We start from the raw sequence: 17,114 nt of genomic DNA, 5'->3' as shown, positions 1-17,114 counted from the left end.
CAGTAACAACAGGTAACCCACAGATGGATACACAGAACATGCTAACTCCACCCTGAAAGGTGCTAGACTAGGATTTGAACCCATGACCATGTTTAAACATAACAAGGCAATAAATATGTATTAATTTATAGTTGACCTGGAGAAATCTGAACTGGTTAAAACTGATAATGATCCGTGTTTAGATTATTCTCTTGTTTTGATCTTTTCCTGCTTATTTATTCAGATCTGCTTTTCATTCCTCTGTGTTTCACTTCCTGGTTTATCATTATTAGAGTATTTCTTGTATTGGCGTTTCTTTCCGTTTACTCTTTATGTCAGTTTCAGTTTTTTCCTTTCGTTCAAGGTTTTTCTGTCTCAGGTTCTCTCTTCCTCAGTCTGCCACCATGCTTCCCCCTCCAGCTGTTTCACGTTTCCTAATTTCTCTCCGCCTGCTCTGCTTACCTCTGATTAGTCTCTGGTTTATATCTCTACTCTAAACATTTAAGCCTCGTTATCCTCATTATTCTCTGCTGGTTCCTTCATCGGTTTTCCCTGTGATCTGCATTTACATAAGAAATGTGTACAAATCTTTGTCTATATTCAGCTAATGTAAAAAAAAAAAAAAAAAAAAAAAAAAAAATTTTGCAATTGTTGTGTTTGGATTAAATCAGAAATGAAAGTTTGTTCACCTGATAAGTCATTAAAAATCATGACAGCGACAGATGTAAACAGTTACATGACATATATTCGTATTTCAGTCGCGTTGCCAGCGCTCATCATCCATCAGAGGAGATATCGGCATCTTAATCAGACGTTGGAGTGACCAGCCTCTTATGCTATCTGTGCGGCGTTTTGAGAGAATTGTAGTCACCGATTTTACAGAAGAGCTTTGGATTCAACACTTTTGAATGGCAGCTTTTTATGAACTGTGTTTGCCATGAGAGCTCTGGTGGAGGCGGCTGCAAACTGTCCAGAAACAAAAACAAATCATCGTCCCACTGCTACTTCCTGCTGTCGTCTTTTTCATGGTTTTTGCAGGTAGCAACATCCGACTGATAACCACATGACTTGTGATGCAGAAAGTGTTTCCGTTGCAGTTTTGAGACATGCATCTGTTTTAATACAGTCAAAAAAAACAAAAACAAAAAAAACAAAAACGCCACTTCCCAGGACAAAAACTTTATCAAAAAACATGAAATTTTTCTTTTCAAAATTTAAACTTTATGCTGGTATTTCCAATTCTCACCTTCCTGAGGTCTTTGTAAGTTTTCCTGTTTATCATTAAACGTTCACTCTTCCTGTTTGCATCTTCAAATGCATTCAGGCCCATTTTCCAAAATCTCTGATTGCTTTTCTCTGACAGTTAAAGGAAAAGGAAAAGGATGGAATAAAATTGCTGCAGCTAAAATTAAATTTTTATTCATACTATTAGCTTTTGGTATCTCTGCCAATTTTATATTTGTCTTATCATTTTTACTTAATTTTATTCCTATTTTGTCATTTATCTACCTGTGATGTGTTTGTTGTGAAGCACTTTGGTCAGCTGAGGATGTTGTAAATGTCTGATATAAATAAACGCCACAGAAACACAAATTGCACTACATTAAATTGGCCAAATTTCACAATGCACAAGACAATAAATTAGATAGATTGCTGGTGTTTATATATGTAACAAAACCGAAGCAGCAGTCAGTGAATAAAAAGCGAACACTACTTCTCCCTGGGCACTTTTTTCACATCTCTGAGGATACAAAGGAAACATTGCTGAAGGCACCAAAATCTGTCATGATGCCAAATGTTTTCTTTGAAGAAAAAAAAAAAATCAATGCATCACATCGTGCCAAACTTCCCTCTGAGCATTTTTCCCCAACAAAATCTCAAAACTCCTTTCTTCTCTTCCTTTGTGCTTAATAAAAAAGAATCGCATATTAAACTAGTTGAACTTTAAAGAAAGTCCACAGATGATGAGGAGAAACACAAACACAGGTGGCAGATACAGCGAGAAGCTGCTCCCCCCCTGCGCCTCAGAGAAGAGGCTAATTAAATTTTCATGTCGATAATCAGGAGCTAATCCACCGTTAATTGTGCTTCTCTCCAACGCAGTGGCTCCCTCATGGGATCCGACGTTATGCCCACGCAGCGTTTCGTTTGCTTAAACGCCTCTTAGATTTAATGGACTCTTCCATAAACTCATCCTCAGCACCTCCTCACTCACGACCACACAGAAGCCTGAGCTCATCCATCAACAATAATCCCTTCAATGATCTCCATTTTATCTTTTCACCACCCTCCTCCTCCTACTTCTCACCCACGTCCCTACAAAGGGCTTAATTACTGGTGTGAAGTAATTATTTTCTTTATTAGTGAAACGTAACATCTGTTTCAGGTCTTTTTAATTGTACCTATAAAACCCGTCCATTATTTCTGTCCCTTTGGGAAAGGCCTGGGCTGCTTGTTGCTCCCTGCGGACTCCCTCCGCTCCTCATTCAGTTCTCCGGCTGGCGCTTCCGACACGCAGAGCCGCCGTCGTGAGCTTTCACGCCGACTTCAGAGGAGCTGAGCTGCTATTTCGGAAAACGAAAACAGGGTATGTCTCCAAGCTCCCCTGAAGGCTTCAGTGTTTTTGGATTTGTCATTAAACTCTAAAGGAGCATATTCCCAAAAGCAGCAGAGAGCCTAAGGGCCGCAGGGAGCGTGGGAATAGAGGAAGGAGTGAGATTCCTGAAGTTCTAGGGAAATTTTGTCCTTTTATTAATAGACTTTGGTCCCTTTGAAATTTTATTAGCCATAAAGTTGACGGTATGTTGTGCGGCTTCTACAGCCCTGCAGAGCCTCTTCGCCTTAAACAAACTGCTTATTTCTCAGAGCATCCGTGCAATTCAGCTCCAAGGTTTCTCCTGGCCCTCCGCGGAGGGCAGCAGCTACACAAGAGCAGGTGTCATCGTCAAACTGAGACCTCCGTGGAATAAATAAATCTATAAAAACCTCACATAGTCACCGACTTCCAGCAAACACTGACCAGTTAGCCGAGGACCGTCCGGCTTCTGGAGCTCTGTCCTTTTAGCGCTCTCCCTCTTTATTTTTATGGTTCCTGCACCTTCAGGAAATGACCCTTTTATAGGGTCAACACTATAAAAGACTTGTTTTTTTTGGGAGTGGTTAGTGGACGAGTGTGTGTGTGTGGGTGTGTGTGTGTGTGTAGTGGGGGTATAAGTGTTGAAGTTACTACCGGTTCGTCTTTGGTGCCAAAGAAAGAGACCTGATGAGGCTAATAGTCTTCTCGTCCAATATATCACATAGCTGTGAACTCTGTGACCTTTTTTGTCAATAGGAGAACTTTTCTCTGGAGTGTGTGTGTGAGGCCGGGTGGACGGGGCGTGCACGGCTATCCCTGTGTGTCCAACCAAGAGTGCACATGTGGACATCTGCACTGTCATACCTCAACGTGTGTGTTGATGTGCAAGGCAGCTAACGCACGCAGAGTTTCATCTCTGCTGGATGGAAAAGGTTCTTCTAATAGTTTTAATTAAAGTGCATGAGTGAAAAGGATTTGTTACTGAGGTGAGAAGAGACAGGCTTGACATCTAAACATGGGGTATTTGGCTAAAATCTTTCTTTAAACTGTTACTTACTTATGATGTAGTTGAATTAGTTAGTTGATTTGTGCAAAAATTATGTCACGTAAATAAAAGATGATTCCTGAGCAGAAAAGTTAATAAAACTGTCTACATACATAGAAAGTCCACATTTTGGACAAATTTTTAAAGGTTCAGATACACAAAATATTGCACAAAATCTTCCCCCTTTAAATCTTCTGTCGCCACTTTTTGTTACGCTTCTATGTTTCAGATCATTGAGTAAATTTTAGCGTCAAAGGCGGCCTGAGTTAATTCAAACCAACAGATTCCAATGAATATTTATAAAAGAGACACACACACACCTGGTTCAGCCTCTGCTCCCTCCCATTCACCAGGTATGACACTGAAATTAAGATTGTGTTCACTTTCACTAACCTCACCCAGACAGGAAGTGTCTGAACCGAGAAATGACCCAAACAGAATCTGTCTTACAACATGAAGTAGGCTGAACGATGCCAGACAGAAACTCATCATGAAACGTTAAACAAACATTGAGTTTAATCAGAAAAGCTTACAAAGCCGTTCCTAAGGCTTCACTGAACGACACAGAGAGCCTTCATCCACAGTTAGAGAGAATGTTCAACAGTGATGAACCTCGACTATAAAAATTACAAGAGGAGAGAATCAGCAACTCATCTGGAAGCTCAGAAAAAGTCTGAGAGGCTGCAGAGAACTTCATGGCCCATCTCATATTTGCAAACATCTTCAACGTTTATTAAGAAAATATTTTGTGGATTGGAGAGACAAATGCCTTTTTTTGGTTGTTGTTGTTGAAAGGTGTGTATCCTGTTCGTCTTCCATGACATTAAGACGATGTTTCAGAAAGAGAACATCACGGCAACAGTCAAACATGGTGGTGGCAGTGTGATGGTGTGGGTCGATTTGTCGCTGCGGGATTAGTAAATAGAGGAACCATAAACTTTAGCAGAAAATCCAGAAGGAGAACGTCAGGCCATCAGTTTGTTGCTTTAAGCTCAATCTTAATGTTAAGTTATAATAACGACACAAGGAAACTTAAAAGTCCAGATTTAAACCCAGTTCAGATTCTGTGGTGAGACTTTAAAAAGGCTGATCATGTCTGATAGAACCAGTTTACTTTTCCACAGAGTGCCAGGTTGGTTTGGAAAGATTTTTGTTCACTTAATAAACATAAATAACATTTTGATATCTTTGTTTGGTATTGAAATTTAGTTGATGATGTGAAACAAAAACCAGAAGAAATCTGTAAGGAAGCAATTTACTTTTTAACAGCTCTGTAATTAAGACTGGAACGTTCATATTTATCCAGAAAATAAATTTGCTCGAGAAAAAGATTTAAAAAAAAAAAAACATTCTTATTTTTTGTGACTCCGACTTGACAACAAGAGACAATAAGCGTAAGGATTTCTGTCTGCAGAATGGGAACATCTCTGGTTTATCGCTAACGTTTCTGAGCATTTTGCGCATAAACAAAGAGTGACGCACAAAAGTAGGATGAGGTAAACAAAGTTTTAAGACTGAGTAGGAGTAGGAGTTTCTCAAGAAAAAAACAAACTAAGCTCCAAGCCCAATTGCACACACTTAAATCTTTGCAAATATTTTAGACTGCATGTCAAATTGCAATAAATAGTGTCGCGGTAAACAGCTCAGCAACGAGTGCCTTTTCGTGCAGCATGCGAAGCATTTGTTACAGTAAGCTGTAAAGAGGAAGATAGTGCACTAAATCCTTCACACGGTACATATACACTCATTTTTTCCATGATATTTAATTAGAAACCAGGAAGCAAGGTCCTGTTCAACCCCCACTCCAGCATCCACGTACCTTGAGTGAATACTAAGAAGCAACTCAGGCACAGGTCCAATTCAGAATGTATTGTGTGAACCCCCATGGCCCATCAAAGGCAGTGTGCACAACCATGAAAGGGTGATTGGGCTGGAGGTGCGCAGGGAATAGTGTTTGAAGTTTTCCTTCTATATCAGAGAAAGAGAAAAAGGCATTTATAATCCTGTGGGATTGCTAATCACCATGGGCTAAAAAAAAAAATAGAAAGAAAAGAAAACAGGGATGCACTCAGTCTCTCTTAACTCTTCCACAAGTGCTGGAGGAAAAAGGGTGAAGAAAGAGGAATAAGGAGCTGCGGGGTGCTAGCAGGGGAAGGAGGTGGGGGTGGAACAGGAGGGTGGATGCTGGAAACTGAGGTAAACAGAGGAGGAAAGCAAGGGGCTTTAAACATGACCGATTCGTCTGGATAATCTCGGTCATTAGCCTCTCCTGCTGGCATCATTAATGCACAATTAGGAGGCGTCACGTGCGTCGACGAGGCATCAAATCATTTCTAAACACGTCCTGCAAAGGACGGAAGCAGAGACTTCCAATACAGTCCAATGACAGAAGGTAACGGGTACCGTTCTCCCCGTAAACAACACGAGGTAAATGTAGCGGGAAAAATCCACATCTACTTCTCATCGAGCCGGAAAAAGACGCATAGTGAGATTCAGAGTGTGTGCAAAGCAGCTAGCAGCTTGTATTCCTGACAGCTGGAGAGGGATGCCAGCAAGGGAAACTTCCGCACAGTGTGATGCTGCCATTGGCACTGATTAGAGCTTCTTTTCCTAAAGGGATGCTTCATGTTTTGTGCCAACAACTTTCCCTTTAACTCTGCAGTCATGTTCACTAAATTAGAATATTCAAGTGAGGCTCACATGTCAAATTAGAAGCACCTTTTGAAAAATAACGACCTTTAAAAACATTTTAAAGGTTTAATCTGTTGCTTAATGTTTAATGCTCTCTATACAAAACATTGTTTTTATTGGAACGATGCACTAATCTCATCCTAAATGTTTTTCATTGCCTGCAAGTGAAAAAAAAAATCATTATAATTAACAAAACTAAGGACTCTAAATAATGCTTTTCACGAAATGAATAAAAACAAAAGCACAAACAAGCCCACCCCCACAGCATGATGCTGCCACCACCAGAAAACATTCTGACCTTTTAATCCTCCACTTAGACGGATTTCAGAGCAGCTAGCATGTCTTGTTCTCCTGACAGATGAGAAAAGATGCTCATGAGACACCCGATGCCGTTTAGATAGCCGCTCACAAAGGAAAGAATTATAATTGGAAGTGCGTGTGCAGAATATATTACGTGTGTAAATGTTGTTGAGCCCCACGATTTGCCAGGAAAAGGTCACACACTCCCCTCGACCCTAAGTGTTTCGCTCTTTGTGTACTTGAGGTTAAAAACAGAGAGAGAGAGAGAAAGAGAGAGAGAGAGAGAGAGAGAGAGAGAGAGGGGGGAACTGCGCCTATAAACTCCGCATTTAAAAGGCAAGTACGGCCGATGGGGGGGCCTGCTGCATGACAGGGAACAATGGCAGCTTTTTGGACACACTTTTTCTCACTGCGATGAACAGCAGGGAAACCGGTAGAGGCTCCTATAAAAGACCGATAGAGCACAGCTGTCAGGGTTGAACGGTAATTTTATAAAATGTCTCAGAGGGGCCTGCCTGTGGATTTATGGGAAACTATAAGAGGACGAGCACATTTCCAGGAGGCAACAATCAGAGGGTCCTTTAAATGGGTGACAACTAAAGATTTTAGCTCGTTTATAAAAAAAAAAAAAGTTAACAGGATGCAGAGAGGGAGGAAAGTCTTAATGTTGTGATTTCAACGCGCGTTTTCTCTCTGTAAAACATAAACGTGGGAACAAGGAAAAAGTTTGACCCTGGCTGCTAAATATTCTGCCCCATCATCATTACCACCATCAGCATCACCATCATAAAAACTAACTGGCCATTTAGGAGCTGTTTGCTCCTGATTGACGTGGGTCCTGATTATTGATTATTCAGATTTGCACTCGATCCCTATTTGACAGCCACCTCTAAGCAAGTTCGTTCGGCTTGTTTTAAGGAATGTAAAAATATGGAAAAAGAAAAAGAAGGAGCAACTCCGCTGTCCAAGCTGTCCCAGGTCCATTTTACGCACAAGGACGCACATTTGGAGACGCATTTGCTAGCTACTTACGCTCCGAGGCCATGGTGATCACGGACTCCGTCGTTGCGTGGTACTCGTCCTCCTCCATGAACTCGTCCTGGGCTGAGGCGTCTCCCTGGAAGTCGTGGTGGTCCAGGAGCTGCTGAAGCGGGGGCGCCTTGGGCAGCAGCTGGTTGACCACCTCCCGGCTGATGTTGGGCGCCTGTTTCAGGCGCAGCTTGCTCAGGATCTGGGACTTGATGGTCTCCAGCCGCAGCACCTTACTTTGCTCCCTCCAAACGCAGGCGGAGCACTCGTGGGAGCCAGCGTCCTCGTCCAGCAGAGACAGCCCCGCGTCCGTGGGCGGCTCGCTGGCAGGAGGCAGCAGCAGATTGGGCTCGTCGCTCCCTGACAGTCCCAGGAAGATGAGCGCCAGTAAGCATGGGAAGAAGTTGTACCTCGGCATGATGATGGAGGAAACTTTTTTCCGCTTCTTTTAGTTGATTTATTCCTCAATATATCCTTTCGGGTCCTTGTCTCAGCCTAAAAAAGCCTCCGAATCATTGACACGCATCTAATCCACAATCAGCCCGAAGTGGGTTGCTTTTTTTTTCTGCAGCAGTAGGTTCTGAAATAAAGTTTTCAACAACAAAAAAGTGCGTTCCAGTGTGTGACCAGCTCTTTTTGATTGAAAGGTAAATTATCTGCTTGATGAATGCATAGCCAGCTCACTTGCAGCGTATGACGGTCGCTGTGGGGTCCCCGTGTGCAATGTAGTCCATGGAGGTGTGTGCATGTGCAGAAGTGTCACTGAAAAAAAAAATGTGCAAGTGCGGTCAAAAAGGGGCTCTTTATATATCTCAGCAGCTCGGTGTCGTAATCCGTCTCCATTGGCTAAGATTGCAACAAAAGGCTTTTAGGTCTGTCACCAAGTCAAGAGGGACAGAGCGAAGGGAGGGAGGACGCGCTGTTATGGGAGCATAAATGTTTTACAGTTCACAGGCAATGCACCTACATTAGAAATATTGGCCAATTAAGGCATTAGAATAACGAGTGGCTCAAGCTCCGCGCGTTGCTGCTTTTTTAAATGGAGTGCATTGAATATGAGCTGAATGAATGGGCTTATCTTGAATTCACCAGATCTCACAAATGACATGAGTATTTATGGTGCATTTAAAAAAAATAAAAATAATCTGCCTGCGCATTCTTCAGTTGTCTCCACTGGAGCATTTTGCACATATTGGTTTAATCACGTTAACGGAAAGTGGGGGTATTTATGCAAAAACACTAAAATTAAAGATAAATACTTAACAAAAAAAAATGACATTAACCAGTCTCCAGCAATAGACATATAGGAGCAAATGCTTAATTAATTTTAAAAAGAAAAAACATTTAAATGAATAAAAAAACAACAATAAAAAATAGTTTTTCAGCTCCAACTTATAATAGATTTCTATTACACCCAACCCTGTGAAAATGACTTTGGTCAGAAAAATATGTTTAGTGTTATAATTGTTTATATCTTGGTGTCTGCGGGTGTTTTGGTAAAAGTTTCTATTCCAGAAACATGTTACCTCTTGTAACAGTTTCCTGTGCTGCATTTTTGACTCAACACTGCCACCTGCTGGTTCAAAATGACAGCTGCAGCTTCTACGGCTTCGTTTTCACTCCTTTCACAATAAATATACATCGGAACATCGTCAAAAAGTGAATTTATTTTAGTTTTTTCGTTAAAAACGTTATATTCATGCATGATGTAGAATCTTTACTCTCAGAAGGAAATATTTCAAGCATTTTAATTATGATTAAAATATAATTCCCCTTTTGAGAAAATTAAAACATCACATAAACAATAGAAAATACATATTTGATACAGAAATGTTAAGTTACAGCTTTTACGGTTATATTTCAGCCACTCATATCTTCGATAAGAAGTGTCTGCCACAGGAGATCATTGCTAAAGAAGCTGGGTACTCACAGAGAAACACAAGCACAGTGTTGGAAAGTTGAGTGAAAGGAAAAAGTGTGGTAACTGTATGTTTCAGAGAAAAGTGATTAACTTTCTTTGCATTTCAGCTGGAAATCAAGGTCTGGCAGAAGACTGAAGAGGTACAGTAATTCAAGCTGCGTGTTACTTTCTTGCTAAACCTGCTTTAATGATTATGGTATCACTGTGGCTAATTACCCCACAAACATACCTGCCCTAAACAGAAAATCTACACAGAATGGTCTGGCACAGAGACCTGCAATCTTTACAACCATTAGAGCAAATTTTGCCTTTAGTTACAAAATTTGTTTAGAACCACAAAAGCAACATGACTCTTTGAAACAAAATAAGTTGTTTTGCAATACGAAAGATTTTTAAGTTGAAAAACAAAAAAATATATATTCCTAGGTTCAATATTCTTGTAATAGATATTAAATTTCACAGAACATGACATCAAAAAGAGAAAGTAGTTTGCAACCTGCAGACAAAACTTCATATAAAAATAATGTTTCTTACTCTATTCGTGTCACTCCTGGTGAAAATGCTACATTTATATTGCAAGAAAACACCAAAGAAATACTGCACAACTTAACATTTTCAAAGTTATTAAGAACCACATCGGAGGGTCTAATAAGCTACAGGTAGCAGACCTCTGGTATAGTGGAAGAGACAGACAGTAAACTCCGAAATGCAAATGAGCTCACAGCCAGTATTAATGTCAGGAGAACCACCAGCTGATCCCCTCCATACCGATCCGCACTGATGCAGTAATTCATGCAAAAGGAGTGAGTGACACCAGTAAAGTGATACATTTCTGAAGGCTGGGACTCTGTACTAAAACTAATTTCGTTTGATACTTTTCTGAGGACGCTGAATTAGCTGTAAAGCCATAGTCAAATGAACTGACACAAAGAAAAGACCTGAAACACACCACCCAGAACAAAATGTCAGAAATAAATAAACAAACCTTTTAGTTATTCAGTGCATGTTTAAGGCATCAAACTCAACTAACACGTGGTAAACTTGGGCAATAATTAATTTCACCACGCACTCAGAGCTCGTCATGTGCTCGCTTGAACTATAAAACAAAGCCAAATTTTAAAAACCTCAATCGTAAAGCATTAGAGGAGGCGTGGCGTTTTAAACTGTTTGGTCCCTGCGGCTTCCTGTAGTCAACAGCCTGGGCGTCGCTGCGCTGCTCCTGCTGCTGCGTAGAAACCAAACACCTCACAACAGTCCAGACCAGCGCCATTAGAGCCGCGGGCGTCTCTTGTATAAAGAAGAAGTCGATATAAAGTGTGGAAAAAAATGCACTCGGCCGCACTGGACAGCAGTGGTTCTCCGAGGAAGCGGACTGTTTCTCGGGGAATGAGCGAGGATGAGTCCCTGCGCAACATCATAAAGGAGGTGAGGGGAAAAATCACGGCGACGGCGTTAATGTTTAATGACAGGGCTAAAGCTGCTGTTCAGTGCTGCGGTTACAACCGATTAACACAATGAAATACGACAAGATGAGCATTACGTGCTTATTAGACTGTGTGATAAAACAGCAGCTAGCTAAATAAAATATAGTGTTTGATTCTGGCCTGTAGCTGCGCGTCACTTCCCCATTACTAGCTAATTTAGCCTGCAGTGTTTTGGTTGAGGCTGATTGTGATGCTAACTCTTGTGTTTCTTTCAGACGGACAGCTCCACCAGACGGCTGCCCCGGAGCGACAGCAGGACGGGAACCCTGAGGAAGAGGACTGACAGCCAGGTGGGAGATTAATGCGCTGCCATGGTGTCCTCCACCCGCTATTTGTCATCTTCATCATTGCAACACTAGGATTAAAATTACGGAGCGTCAGCAATGTTTTGACACGTTGTAACCTACGTTTAAGCAATATTTAATCCCTTTCTGCATTGTAGGCATCTTCTAAAAATATCCAAACTGTGGTACAGGTTCAAAACAGCTTTTATGTAGTATTTCTTAAAAAAAAAAAAATCGGTATAGAATATATTTATTTAAATTATTAACTGTCTAGAAATAATTCAAAACATCCTTAACACTCTATTGTGTAAAGCACGTGTGTCAAATTCAAGGTTGGGGGGCCGAATCCGGCCCACCATAGCTATTTATGTGGCCCTAGAGACACATACAGAGCTCTCAAGAAAACAATTGTGTGCCTACATATTATTATTATTATTATTATTATTATCTAGCAAGATTGAGATACACATTAATCTAAATCCTTGATATCTGGCGTTTTAGTTACTTCTTTACCCACTGGCATATGAGATTTGCGTTGCATTTAGGAGCTCAGTGAAGTCCAGTCTGCAAATTTCCTTGCTATGTAACATTGTCACGAATCAAATAAATGGCTTATTACAGGAACTGAGTAAGCCATTTACTCAGGATGGAAATCACAAATAGTCACAATGAATGTTGTGTTGGAGAAAGGATGCATCTAAAATTTGCAGGATAGTTCCTCCTGAGGATTGAACTTTGCCACCCCTGTTCTGCAGTAAAGTGTTAGTGGTATACAGCAAAGTGGAAGTGACTGAGAACAACAGCAACTAAGCCACAAGGTGGTAAGCCACATAAAGTCACGTAGCAGGGACAGCTGACTGTGAGGACCGTATTTTGCGGAGCTCATCAACTTTTTGTACAGGCAGATCTCCAAACTTCATGTGGCTTCCAGTTTCTTCCAAACCTTGTAGCACCAAGTACGTTGCAAAATGTCATTTGTAATAGCTAATTTTCCCACTGTAATAACTAGTAGTTAATTGATGAGTGAAGTGGAGGTCGCCGCTGAAAGTCAGGAGGTGGAGGTAGAAAACAAAGCTTTTGTCCTCTCACTCTGCCACCCTGCAGCTCACTCTGCAGTCCAGACCTACTCTGTAGGGATGCACCGATTTATCGGTGCCAATTTCCCTAGTTTTGGGAAATCGGCTGATTTTTACATGTGAAGCTGATCTTAACCACCCATTTTATCTACCTCTGCAAAGATATTTAAATCAACCGTTCTCTTCTTCTGCTCTGCTGTCAGAGAGGTTTGAGTAGCAGACCGGCCCACCGGATCAGGTCTATATGCAGTTAACAATAGTCATCTCACTGTTGGCAACTTGTCAACTTTCTTGCTACGTTTAACAACATTTTAGACAAAAAAAAAAATTCGGAATCAGCAGGTCAGGAATTTAATAGCTTGGTAATCGACCAGAAAACTGCAATCAGTGCAGTCCTGCTTCTCTGTGTTTAAGTTTTAGTCCAGAGTTGGTTTGATAGACAATATGCAAGTAAAGAATTAATCAATTAATTGGATGATTGATTAAAATGAGTTCAATAATGTCCATGATGATATTTTTTGAAGGGGAATTTTGTTTATAGAGACTTAATAATCCATTTTATTCATGGTTTTGGTTGTTGCGTTTTACTTTGGAAGTTTAAAATATTCTCCAGTTCAAATAATAAAGAAATAAAATGTTTATTGGTTGCATTATTGTGTCATTATCAATACATATTTGAAAATGCTCTCAAAACAGCAATATTACTGTTTATGTCAATAATTTCCGGGACAATTTATCGTCTAGGAAAAATTTGTTATCACTACAGGCCGATTTATACAGCTGGTTTCTTTTTTCTAATCTGTGTGAACATGGTCTGTAAAGTAACAAATATTCTGTATTTCTTTCTTTCAGCAGTCCGACCAGGACCTCTTCATGGGACTCCCAGATATGGTGACTCTTATTCCTACTGTCTTAAGAAAAATGAAAGCCGCTTAAAAACCTGGAGTGATTCTAAAAACATATTTCTGAAACATATGGAGCAACATAAGGCCTCCCGCATAGGGTTGGTCTCCTCTGAGAGCTTGTTGAGCCGTCGCTCTACCTTGGACTGTGGCGTGCGTTCTGCTGAATTCGCCCGCACTGATTCGTGATTGCTGTGTGTGTGTGTGTGTGTCGCAGTTGGAGCTGCAGGCCAGCTACGATGAGGCGGTGCAGGAGCTGCGTGGGCTGGAGGTCGAGCGAGAGGCTCTGTTGTTCCAGGTGGACGTCTTGCAGGACTCTCTGGAGGGCGTAGAGGAGCTGCTGGCCGAAGCCCAGAGGGAAGCTGGACAGGCCGGTTTGGTGAGGCCCAGCTTTTGGGTCCTGGCTGTATTAAAACAAGCCGCGCGTCGCCTTGTTACGCTGGTTTCTCTTTATTTGTAGGCACTGGAACGCGAGAGAGAGGAGAAGAGGAAACTGGAGAGCCTGGTTTGCTCTCTGATGAAGGAGGTGGAGAGATTAAAAGAGGTAAAACAGGAAGTGAAAGGAGAACTCGGTGTAATGTCGGAGAAGTACTGCATTGACAGATAAAGGGTTTGAATATTTAAATGCCTACATGCATAAAAATATGATTTATGTATGTAAGCAATCAGATTTTTTAGTAAAGATTTTGTATAGTGGATGTTTTCAAACCTTTTTCCAACCACAATTAGGAAGAGACACTGAAGTATAGTAAATGCTCTTGAATAAATAGATATGACAAGTAGACTGTCCTCTCTATTTATAGATACGTTGTTACAATAAATGACTTTTTTCTCTGTAGAGCAACACTGTGTCCTCTAGTCCTGTGTGACTCTCTTCTCTGCAGCTCCACACAAACATTTTCTATAAGATTAAAATCTGGCACAGTTAACTATATCTAGGTTTCTATTCGTGTTGTTATTTATTTTACTGGTTGCCTCTTTTTAAAATTATTATTTTATTCACGGTTTCCCACAGGAGCCTTTTTAAGCCTGGTGGTCGGAGCGCAGGCCAGTCATTCACTGTCTTTGGTGTTTTTGAGTTAAAAATGTTTCAAATTGACAGGAAATTTGAAAATATCACTAAGTAGTTATGTGTTTTTGGAAGACTTTATTAGCAATATCTAATAAACAAATTTTGCTTAGCCTGGCGGCCCACCAGGCTTAAAATATACTGAGGGAAACCCAGTTATTTTATTTTTAATCAAACTTAATTTTATTATGTTGTAATTACTGTGAAGCATTTTAGTCAGCTGAGGTTGTCGTAAATGTGCTGCAAAAATAAACTTTGACTAAATGAAAAGCTTTTTACATACCTTTTTCATTCATATGTACATAATTACTAAACTCTCAGATTTACCTTCTTGAGACGGCAATTTATACAAAGAGCTTAAGATTTAAGAACATTAAAACATACACTGAAGTGACAGCTACTTACTAGAGTAATTTCTCCTCTTCTCAGGAGGCAACCAGCCACCATAACGAAGAGAGAGACTCCCTGCTGTGTGAACCTTGCAGCACCAAGCTTGCCAACGGCGGGGTGGCGGGTCCAGAGGAAGGGGGACGGACAGCAGGGGGCGTTCTCACAAAACCGCGACGGATGGTCAACCAGCTCCCGGCCCCGCTCCGGTCTCTATCGCTGGACGGCGTCGTCGCCACCGACGGCGTTCTCCAGAGGCCGTACGACAGCCACCGCCAGGACGGGCGGGATCCATCTCCTGACAGGAACGACTCGGACAAAAGTGCCTACGAGGATGCGTCTGCCGAGACTCCGGAGCAGGACCGGACCTTTCCCGGGGACGGAGACCTGCCTCACGATTCAGAGGACAAAGGAAAATGTCCAGCTGACGACAGCCAGACCCAAGACTCCGCCAACCCGGACGCCTGCGTTTTGTCTTAAATTCATCTGACTTTAAAGGTGAACCTTTTTCTTTTTTTTCTTTTCTCGTCTGGTAAAATACAAGAGCTTTTCCTTTATAATTATCATCAGAGAGAACTTTGATCTGAGCTGATTAAATAAATCAAAAACATTTCATCAGCTGCGTTTTCCACTGAATGTTTACCGTTTCAGTTGCCCTTTAAGCTAGATTGCCAAACATTTCCTAAAAAGGCAAGAATGAGCTTTTTCTTTGTCGCATATCGAGTCATTCGGTCGTCACGATTTTTAACTAAACGGATACTTTTCCTTCGGCGTTATTTATAATTTTGTTACCAAATCGCTGTAGTACGTATTCACTACAAAAAAAAAGCTCAGGTTTGCCATGTGAAACCCACAGACTACATTTATGTTAGTTGCCGAGAACAATGCCGAAGTCGGCCTTTGCTTCTTTCGACGGGGATAAAGAGGGAAAACTGCTGAGATATTTGTCATCCGGATTTATCTGTATCCAAAACTCTGCAGGAATCCAGACGTGGACTGTTGCCGTTTTGGTTTTACTGTCTCATTTCAAAATAGACCAATTCTTTTTACTTGAAGCAGATTTACGGCGTTTGTCTTTCCATTTGATGCTCGGTGCGTCATTACTAGGGATTTTTAAATTATGGTTAAAAACACCATCTAGATATACTTTTCAGTCTTAAGATATTTTTATACGGTCCCTTTGATATGTTTTTGCTCTGAAGGTTTTTAAAAATATGGTTGCATTTGCACTTTTTTTTTAAGGTCAGACGTTTGTCAGACTACAACAGCAACAACGTTCCTTTCACAGCCGAACGCGTCCTCTGAGGTGCAGCAGGATAAACGAATACAGTCTGTCTACATGGAAACAATTACATGTTTGCACTTTTCTGTGGATCTTGCTGTTTGGACGTCTCTTGTTGCTGTAAACTATTTTTACGTCACATTTCTCTTCAGTGCTTAAGGCAACTGTAAGCCGGTCTGTGTCTTTTGTGATGCATGAACACAAACATAGTCACTATTTTATGAACTGCAAGTGAAATGATTCCTGTACTTTTTGCACGAAGTACTTTAATACATATTATCTAATATGTCACTTAGCACACCGTTTGTTTCACGTTTTTCTTTCCAAGATCGAGGACAAATTATGAACGCTTGAAACATATCACGGTAGATTAACGTAAAAATGCTCCTAATGAGACAATACTAATGAATTCATGGATATCAACGGTGCATTCAGCTGCATTCAGCAGTCATGTTGTCAAGCTGCAAAGTATTTGCCTTTGCAATGTTTATTCTTCACCCGAATGCTGACTCACGCACTAATACTTGACTGTTTATCGTTCTGGTTGCCAAGATACACAACATAATCAACCAGCTCTGATGCCTTGATGAGGTTTGTCCTTCTTAAAATGTCTGTAAGTGCTGTCTCGTCGGAAACAATCTAGTTCTATCAAATAGACCTTAAAATAAACAGTTCTCTGGTTCTGGTCGTTGTTTATCAAGAGCAATGGATCCTTTAAATGGTGCCGCCAGACTTTCTGTTCTGAACAATTTTAAAAATACTCTTTTTGTTTGTTGATGTTTGATTTCAATACAATGCAAAAAAAAAACAAAAAACAAACAAGTCCTTACTGTATCTTAATGCCTTTTTTGGGGTTTAATATTTTTGTCATTTTCTTAGCTTTTAAATGTTTTGCTGTCGAAATAAAGGATGATTTATATGAAAATAAACTGACGTTGACATGCCGTTTGTGTTTATATTTATTCAACATTCAGCTGGAATATTAGAAATACTTTCACATGAAGCTTGATTTCAGTTTGGAGGCCGAAAAAGGAAACTAAATATGCTGCGTTGATAATAAGTGTTTAGTTAACTTGGCATAAAGAATATG

At 40.7% G+C, this 17,114-nt stretch overlaps 2 protein-coding genes and 1 long non-coding RNA gene across 5 annotated transcripts in view; 1 reads left to right on the top strand and 2 right to left on the bottom strand.

Moving 5' to 3' along the window:
* LOC106954706 (uncharacterized) overlaps positions 1 to 5,522 on the bottom strand; it is a 15,894-nt gene extending 10,372 nt beyond the window's left edge. The window contains exon 1 of the long non-coding RNA XR_001426412.1: positions 5,512 to 5,522. This is a non-coding gene — a long non-coding RNA (uncharacterized LOC106954706). The remainder of the gene's footprint in view (positions 1 to 5,511) is intronic.
* gdf11 (growth differentiation factor 11) overlaps positions 1 to 8,475 on the bottom strand; it is a 45,702-nt gene extending 37,227 nt beyond the window's left edge. The window contains exon 1 of one of the 2 annotated variants that reach the window (XM_015044408.1): positions 7,623 to 8,475. In XM_015044408.1, coding sequence (XP_014899894.1) covers positions 7,623 to 8,037 — 415 coding nt within the window. In that variant the 5' untranslated portion in view covers positions 8,038 to 8,475. The remainder of the gene's footprint in view (positions 1 to 7,622) is intronic. The other variant, XM_015044409.1, reaches the window with a different exon arrangement.
* A 2,246-nt stretch (positions 8,476 to 10,721) lies between these two features.
* Positions 10,722 to 15,560, top strand: LOC106954705 (leucine-rich repeat flightless-interacting protein 2). 2 transcript variants are annotated; one of them, XM_015044411.1, is made up of 6 exons: positions 10,722 to 10,965; positions 11,240 to 11,314; positions 13,240 to 13,275; positions 13,504 to 13,665; positions 13,747 to 13,830; positions 14,785 to 15,560. In XM_015044411.1, the coding sequence occupies exons 1-6, from the start codon at positions 10,867 to 10,869 to the stop codon at positions 15,220 to 15,222; spliced, it is 894 nt and encodes a 297-aa protein (XP_014899897.1). In that variant the 5' UTR covers positions 10,722 to 10,866; the 3' UTR covers positions 15,223 to 15,560. The 2 variants fall into 2 exon arrangements, with proteins under 2 accessions (XP_014899897.1, XP_014899896.1); XM_015044410.1 differs by having other exon boundaries at positions 10,723 to 10,965; positions 13,237 to 13,275.
* Positions 15,561 to 17,114: the final 1,554 nt, after the last annotated feature.

The sequence above is a fragment of the Poecilia latipinna genome, unplaced genomic scaffold (genome assembly GCF_001443285.1).
Source record: "Poecilia latipinna isolate Pla-1442-1.1 unplaced genomic scaffold, P_latipinna-1.0 Scaffold674, whole genome shotgun sequence".
Classification (NCBI taxonomy): domain Eukaryota; kingdom Metazoa; phylum Chordata; class Actinopteri; order Cyprinodontiformes; family Poeciliidae; genus Poecilia; species Poecilia latipinna.
The sequence above is the reverse complement of the archived record's forward strand: the minus strand, read 5'-3'. Positions and strand labels throughout refer to the sequence as shown.